Source organism: Ostreococcus tauri (genome assembly GCF_000214015.3).
Source record: "Ostreococcus tauri WGS project CAID00000000 data, contig chromosome 11, whole genome shotgun sequence".
NCBI lineage: Eukaryota > Viridiplantae > Chlorophyta > Mamiellophyceae > Mamiellales > Bathycoccaceae > Ostreococcus > Ostreococcus tauri.
In genome coordinates, this window is record NC_014436.2 from 48,252 (window position 1) to 56,618 (window position 8,367).

The 8,367-nt window shown below is 54.5% G+C and overlaps 2 protein-coding genes across 2 annotated transcripts; one reads left to right on the forward strand and one right to left on the reverse strand.

The window, feature by feature from the left end:
* Positions 1-16: 16 nt before the first annotated feature.
* OT_ostta11g00210 (Peptidyl-tRNA hydrolase, PTH2) lies at positions 17-787 on the forward strand (the record flags this gene model as incomplete). The annotated part of the gene is made up of 1 exon (XM_003081779.2): positions 17-787. The coding sequence occupies one exon, from the start codon at positions 17-19 to the stop codon at positions 785-787; it is 771 nt and encodes a 256-aa protein (XP_003081827.2).
* Positions 788-868: 81 nt separating this feature from the next.
* Positions 869-7,968, reverse strand: OT_ostta11g00220 (RNA recognition motif, spliceosomal PrP8; the record flags this gene model as incomplete). The annotated part of the gene is made up of 2 exons (XM_022982935.1): positions 869-7,797; positions 7,914-7,968. The coding sequence occupies 2 exons, from the start codon at positions 7,966-7,968 to the stop codon at positions 869-871; spliced, it is 6,984 nt and encodes a 2,327-aa protein (XP_022839881.1).
* Positions 7,969-8,367: the final 399 nt, after the last annotated feature.

Genomic DNA, 8,367 nt, shown 5'->3' on the forward strand with positions numbered 1-8,367 from the left:
CTGTGCCTCTGCAGCAATGTCCCGCGGCGGCCTGACCCAAAGCTCGCGCGATGCGATCGACGCCACCGTCACTGGTACCGACGCCACCGTCGCTCGCGCGTCCAGAAAACCAGCGGCGCCGCGCACGCGAAGACGCTCACGCGGTCGGAGCCTGACGAACCAAATCTTCGCCCTGGGTTTTCTACCACCAAAGTTTCGTTTCGGTCTGTTTGGTTTCGCGCTCGGCGTGAGCGCCGCCGCTTGGTTCGCCGTGGATGAAGTCGACCGACGAATCAGAGCGCGCGAGGAGGACAAAGCTCGGGAGCGTCGAGCTCGGAGACAACGCGCGTTGGAACTGAGAGAGGCGAACAAACTGAACGGAGTGCCTATAATAGAAGAGATAGAGGACGAGGATGATTCGAGGTTTGGATTGGCGGATAACGGTACGAAGACGGAGACGGAGTATAAGATGGTGTTACTCGTTCGAGAAGACTTGCCGATGGGGGCTGGGAAGGTTGCGGCGCAGGCGGGACACGCAGCAGTCGGCGCGGTGAGTTTGGTGATGGAAAATCGCATGCTCCTGGGTCGATGGGAAGCGGACGGTCAGAAAAAGGTGGCGCTCGGCGTAAAGTCGCTGCGGAAGATGGACGAGCTGGTGGAACAAGCACGCAGATCACGCCTGAACGTTTTTGAGGTGCTCGACGCGGGGAGAACCGAGGTGGATCCAGGGACGAAGACGGTGGTCGCCATCGGACCAGCCGCGTCGTCGGACATCGACGCGATTACCGGCGGCTTGCGCTTATACTGACGTTCATTACCATAGGTAGTACCGGTACAAGTATTCGTTGAAATGAAATTATGATACATTTTGTGTCGCTAATTGCGTCGTTTATGCGAAGACATCTTCTCGATCCATCGGCGCCGTCTCCTCTGGTTTTTCCGCTTCGAGCGAGGCAAATTCTAGGAAGTGCGTCGGTCGATGCTTTTCGTGATAGAACTCGAGCGGATTTCCGAGTTTGAGCGCGTACTTCATGCCTGCGGAGTGCTTAACGCCTTGGAACGAGTAGTTCCACGAACCGCCATCCGGAACCATATAATAGCCCAAGAAACGATCGGAAAGAAGCATTTGCACCTTTTCGAAATGTCCCGGAGAGTATCCTTGCGGGTTCGTGCTCGTCATGTCCTTGTTTGCTCGTCCCCACTCGTAGCCACCCGGCGTGATTTTGTACGCCGTCAGCGAACAAGAACCGGGCGTAAACGAGCACGTCAAAATTATGCACTTCTCACCATCCCAAGATGTGTTTTGCTCCAAAATCTTAGCATGTTGCGTGCAGTCTTGCGGTTGCAACTGCGAACTCTCATTTGGTTGAGTGTGGATCCAACCCAACGGTTCCAAGTCGCTCAAGTAGTCGTGTTCCGGGAGCGCGGACGGCAAGTTCACCGAGCTGTGATTACCCCACTGCGGCGGCATCACGACGCAGCGAATTTCCTTGACTTGCGGATTGTCTGGAGGGGAGACTCCGTACATATAGCCGGCGATTTGTGTTCGCAAGTCTGCTATCATGATGAACTTCTTCAACACATTTTTCGGCATGATGTACGTGTAACCGGTCTCCTTCAAGTCGTCGCTGTTCACGTAGATGTGGTTAACGCGCAAGTGCAGATTGGTGGCGCTAATTGCCCGAATGCGCCAATCTGTCTTGCTTCCAAACGTCGCCTGTTCGTAAGGGCTCGTCGTAGTGACGATGAGCTCGTCGCCGTGGACGTTGGTGGTCTTCGTCGTGACAGCGATCTGTTGGTTCGCGTCTTGACCACGCTTCTCAATATCTGCAATCTCTTGGCGTTGTACGGACGGCGGCGTAATCTCGGCACCGAGTATAATGTCTCGCACTTCGCTTTGCGTCAACGCGGAAACGTTGACGTTGTTCTTCGCCGAGTAGTCGGCCAAGATCAAGTCCTTGAGCGCGATTTCAACCTTGATCCACTGCTCGTCGGTCAGGTCTGGCCACACATGGTGCGGGAGCGTGACGACGCTCTTGTCTGGACGCAACATCATTTTGGCCTTCTCGTTGTTCACGTGGAGGGCGCGAAGAATTAAGATCAAGCGGCTGAAAGCGGTGTAGCTAGAGATGGTCTTCAGCCAATCATCGTAAATGTTGAAGAGCACCATCTGCGGCTCCGTCGCCTTCAAAATTAGATCACCAAACTTCTCAATCTTCATGCAAGCTTGGAACGGCAGTTGCAATTCGCTTCCCTTGATGACGATGTTTGGATAATCAAGCATGTGCGTCTCAAGTGGATCGAGCATGCCCTTTCTCGTGACGATGATTTGCTTCGGTTGCTCTTCGATCGGAAGCGAACGAATTAGCGCCGCAACTTCTTCCGCGGTCTTCCATTTCGCAAGCTGCGCGAGACGTTTTTGACCAGCCCACACGCTCGTGTGAATGATCTTCAGGAAGAGTTGGCCAGTGCGCGGGTTGAAGATGAAAATCGCTCCGTTGATTGGCTTGGTCACCAAGTTACCCTCAAAAGTCTTGTGAATCGTCACGCGGTACACATTGGTATCGTCGACGAACCAGATAGTTTGGTTACTGAACAGCTCGCCGTAATTTTGCGAGTTGAGGTACGGCTCCGTCGGTTCGGACGAGTATAACTGCAGACCCTTGCGGATGCGCTCGCGCAAGACGTATAAGGCCGGATTCGCCTTCATGATCTTCGCCATGGCTTGCTGCACCAAAGGTTTGCACCCGGGGAACCAGTTACCGTACGCTGAATGTAGGTTGTAGGCCAAGTCGATGCCAATCATTGCGCCAGTTGGTGACGGGTAAATGGACATGCTGTCTGTGGTGTAATCCAAAAACTTTGCGCGCGTGTAGCGCTCGATGTCGTGCGAATCAAAGTCACCCCAACGAAGTTGAATATCGACCCAGAACTTGTTCGAGCTCTTCTGGTCGAACGCATCATTCGTGTCGCCCATGAGAGATGGCTTACAAATTGACCATTTGTAAGCTGCGAAGAGCAAGATGTCTGCGCAGGAGCTGTTCATCTTGTATGACTTACGCGGGTGAATAGTCTCCTTTTGAACCGTCTCGATTTCAAGGGAGTCGAGTTCTTGATCAAACACGTTGCACATGTCCATGACCACAGACTCATGAATCTTTTGCCACAAGTGCGCGCGGAAGATTTGAATCAACGAAATCTTCAACGTCGGGATCTTACCGTGCATGAAAATTCCAGTCAAATCAAGCTGCACTTGGAAACCGACGTACACGTTGGCGCGGTTGATCGTGGGGGACCACCATAAAGTGAAACGTCTGTTCGGAATTTGATTCAAACCACTGCGCTGAGCGTTCGTCAACTTCTTGTACTGCATGGACTGCTCGAATCCTGACGCTTTTTCCCAGAACAAGCCTTCCCACGTGGGGAAGTAAGTCCCCTTGAAGAGAGTGTGCTCAAGAATACCTTCAACGCCGCCGAGAGCCTGAATGACGTCAGTGCGGTAGTTGTTTAGGTTCCAAAGTTTGCCGTCGTGTCGTTGATGAGTCCACCAGAACGGATTTTGTCTCGTCAGGTTATACTCCTTAAAGGCTAATCGCACGCGCCAACCCTTGTCGTAAGCAAGTGTGTGACGATCCTTTTGGAACAAAGTATTGATGCGCGGAATACCGCGATCCCATGAATCTTCCAAATCCTCGAGAGTCAGACGTCGGTTCTGCGCCTGAGCCTCTTGACGCTTCAACGCGTATTCAGCCCACACGCGCTGAGAGTCGTTGAACTCGGCCTCCCAGGGTTGGATGTAGCGGAAGAGGTTCGGAATGAGCTGATCCTCTTCGTGCGTCATTCCAGATCGGAAGTGCGTGATGCCAGAGTCGGTTTGTACGCTGTATCGCAGATCGCTCTGGGGAATCAAGATGTGACCCATCGAAAGCATACCGAGACCGCCGATCTCCTTTGGCGAGAAGAAGACGCAGGGCGGGAATCTGCTCGGCATCTTGGAGTTCAAACCTATCTTCACTCTCGTCTGAATCTTGTTCTCGCACTTCACCAACAGATCGAGAAGCTCAGAGGTGTGAATCGTCGCCTCTCTGTAGTACGTCATCAAGCCAATCAACGCGGTGTTCCATTTGTTGACTATCTTTGAGAACGTAGTCGCTCCAGAAGACATCAACACTTGCCGGATGCGGTTTTCGAATCCCTTGAGAGCTTCGTCGTCGACGCGCAAGAACGCCTGAGCAGTTCGCTCCTTGGTCTGTTCATTGCTCAAGTTCCATACGCCATCCTTGTTGGCAAAGTACTCGGTCGCCATGCGGATCTTGGGTAAGATTCGAACTTCGAATCCGCACATGGAGAACAACAAGTTCGGGTTGTCGCGAGAGTACACGCTCACGAAACCGCTGTCCCACTCGAGCGTCGTCAACGATCTAGGCAGACGGTTCTTGATGTCCCAGAACACAGCTCGGCCCAAGTTCACGTCGTGCTTCATCAGACGCATTCGCGCGTCGCGAGGCCAGCACTTCTTGTTGTTGTAACCTACCATGTTTTCGTTGTTCGGATCCGGGTGCTCGGTGAGATAGCGCTGAATCAAATCGCGCGACTCTTCCGCATTAAATCTGAACAAGACGTGCACCTTGTCAATGTAGCGAGAGTACAAACGGATGGGATGCCGCGTCTCGGTCTCGACATCGCGGTATGAAATGAACTCGTTCGGCATGTTCGGCGGACCCGCAATTTCTGACGCACGCGTCAAACCGAGGAGAAGCAAATCCAAAACCAACCCGTAGTACTGCGTCATGAAGGAGGCAAACTGCAAGCCGCGAATCATGCCGTAACTGTTCGTGTGCTGCATGTCCTTATACGAAATGACGACGTTGTTCTTTGCCGTACAGTAATCGGCGATATTGTGATCCACAATCAAACGCATGAGACGGTTGAGCAGGGTGAGATCGACCTTTTCAAACATCTTTTCAAATCGTGTCTGTAACATCACCACGCACTCGCCCTCACTCGTTTCCCAAACATCTGTCAAGTTGTTGATCCCTTGGCACCACTTGTACACCAACAGCGGGGCAGGTTCCGTGTCGGACGGCTTGATCCAGTTGGGGAAGAGCTGACGCTTGTCGGCCTCGTACCAGATGTACTGATCGAGGTACGCGTCTGAAATCTTTTCCAAAGGTTCGATCTCGTAGACCGGGATCAAGTGCGAGTATAGGTCCATGAATTCGATGCCCACTTCCTTGAACGCGCGCTGAGTCAACAGATGTCGCTTGATTCTACTCAGCGCCTCGTGCGGGTTGTCGAAAGCTTGCTCGATCAATCCCAACTCTTCACGCTGGGTTTGGTTCAAACGAGCGGCGACTGAGTAGTTCTCCTTGAGACGCTCAAGGGCCAAAATCAAAAGCTTTCGATCGTGTTTGTAGGACAACGGCGGGAACGGAATCGGAGAGAATCTGCGCGATTCGAGCCAATGCACCGTTGTCGTGTAAATCGCAACCGCCTCTTCCGGAGTTACGTAAGGACCATCCTTCAGATAGTTGTGCTGACGTTCTTGCTCTGCCTTGAGGTACAGACGCGTCAATCGCCCGAGGTTTTTGCGGCAGACGGTCTTGTCCACTGTCGCACCGCGACGAATCCGTTCACGGTTGTAGTGCGTGACGTTCGTCCACCAGTCAGCCTTACTCTTGACGTATCTCAGAATCATGTTCTCGATTGGCGCGGGCATCCCCGGCACCTTCCACGGAATGTTAGCCTTGAAGCATCTCCATGCCTCTGAAAGGTGCGCGAGAATCGTTCGCGCCTTGTTTTGCTTCACGCCCTCAGGCATGGCGTCCAAGATGTCGTGCATGACGGCGGCGCGCAATTCGAGATCGAAGTGTGACTCGATGCGCTGCTTCGTGACCGTTTTGGCGATGCCCTTGTTATTACGACCCTCGAATTGGCGCGCGAGCAAGTTGCCCAACCAGCGCTCGAGCAACGGCACGATGCCTCGCAAGAAGAAGAGCCACACGCGCCACATCGGCGCCCAGAAGCCGACGCCTGGACCTTTACCAACTGGACCTGAGTTGAATCTATAATAGATCAAGTGCTTGAGATCCTTGCACATTCTGATCTGTCTCATGAGTTTGTACTTGTATCTGTACATCCCCGTCAGTTGACCGACGTGAGAAAAACAGTACTGCAAACCGTCCGCCAGTTGATACGCATCAATGTTGCCGAGGCGGAATTGCACGTTTGAGTCCACGATGAGCTTTGTGAGACGAAGAACTTCTCGGCAAAGGTGGAACGCGTTCCCGAATCGACTCTTCTTACGCTCCTTGGTCGTCAGTGTCTTCACAGGTTTCAAGTTGAAGTTGTAATCCAAGTGCAAATAGTTCAGGTTCTTGCGGTGAATCAACAGGTTGAGCATGTTGTAGCCTTGTCTGCACACTTGCAAACCCGCCTCGACCCAGTCGAGCTCCGTGCACTGGAAGAACTTCGTCTTCTTGAGCGCCACGAAGAGATTTCGCCGCTTGGTCGACTTTGGCGGTCGCTTGTGCAACTCGTTTAACACAAAACTCTTCAACAACTTTTGGTACGACACGCGCACCTTGACAGGATACCCCGACGGGCAGTGCTCGTGGAACCAGTTATTCACCAACGGGACGTCCATGGCGCGGCGCATGCGCCCACTCCTAAGGTTGAACGGCCGAGGCGCGTACAGCAACGCGATGCCGCTCGCCGTGTTCTCTGTGTACAGCGGCGTCTCTTCTAAGAAAGGCTCAATGCCAACCGGAAGTTGGAATTCCTCATCACTCTCATCGTCATCCTGCGACGTCGACGCCTTGTCCTTGTTCGATCTATAAAACGCAATCGGGTGGATCAAGGGATCATAGTAATACGCTGGCAAGTCCGGATCCTCCGTCTTGATGAACATCACCATCGGCGAGTGGTACGTCGCGAGCGCCACCTTGCGCGGACGGTTGTTGTACAAGTACGGAAACGCCACCTTGTATTCCGTTCGTAGCGCGCTGCGAATGATGAGCTTATTGATATCGTTAAATTCGTTCCAATCTTCGTCCGCCCGATCCATGTCTCTGAAAAGCGGCTCGAATTTTGGACCACCCGGGATGCACATCCCCAACGCCTTGGCGGTGAAGAAGGATTTGTGATCGAAGAGGTAAAAGTAATTCTTGTCCGTCAAATCGCTCAGTAGCTGCGACGCAAGTCTATGCAAGTTACCCATCACTGGAAGCGGGAGCTGCCAGTTGCGGTAGCTCGAGCCGTTGACGAACTTGGTCCACTTCAGCGGAGCGTGGTCGTAGAACCACTCCTCCACGTGCGCATCCTCCTCCGGATCGAGTTCCATATTGATCGGCTCCAACGGGTCGACGTCCAACAAGTTATCCGCGTAATCGAGCGGAGGTTCTTCGTCGTCGAACGGCGGGAACCGCATGCGCTTGAAATGCTTTCTGTCTCTCTTCTCCCTTCTCATCATGATCCACATCGTCCCCCACTGCGCGATGAACACCGGCTCTATCACTCGCGGCGTCTCATTCACGAACGTGATCGCGCCCGTGATGTGATAAATCACCGAGCAGTGTCGCACCTGTTCCCAGGGCATCGGCATATTCTCTAGGAGCTTGTACACCGCGTGCGGGACGAATTTAAGCGCCCCCAAGTACACGCGCTTGTCGTGCCGAAACTTCCTACTCGACATGTCCCCGTGATCCTTAATGATCTTCCGTACGTGTTCCGGAGGCATCTCCTCCTTCGCCGGTTCGACGTACCCAAACTTTCTCGTCGAACTATACCTCTTCGCGTTCAGCGTTTGCCACTTTCTCGCTGCGAATCGGTGACGCGCGCGATCGTCGTCAGTCCTTCGCCCCGCATCCTTCGCGATTCATCCGCGCCTCGCATCCTCCGCTTCATCTCGCCGCCGCGCTCGCGCTCACACGCACCCTTCTCCATCATCGCCTCCGTGGGCGCGACGTCGTCGCCATCCGCGTCCTCCATCGCCGCGTCCGTCGTCCGTCGTCGTCGAGGCTCGACCTGCGCGATCCGCCGCCGCCGAACCTTCGATCGTCCCCGCGCGCGCGCGCTTCGGTCCTTCGACCGAGCGACCGCGACCGAGGACGCGGGCGCGAGACGATCGACGCGCGCGCGCGCGTTCGTCCGACGCGATCGCTCGTGCGACGTCGCGCAGTGCGGCTTCGTGAACGCCGACGATGGCTGGGTGCAGCTAGGGGGTCACGGACGAGTCACGACTCGTGACATGGTCCATGACACGGCCACGGCGCGCGCGGGACGTCACGGCGCGACGCCGAGCGCGCGTGCGGGCGACGAGACGGTCGGTCGTGCATGGTCCTCGAGCGCATCCGCGGTGGACGGTGGACGCGCGTCGCGGTGGCGGTG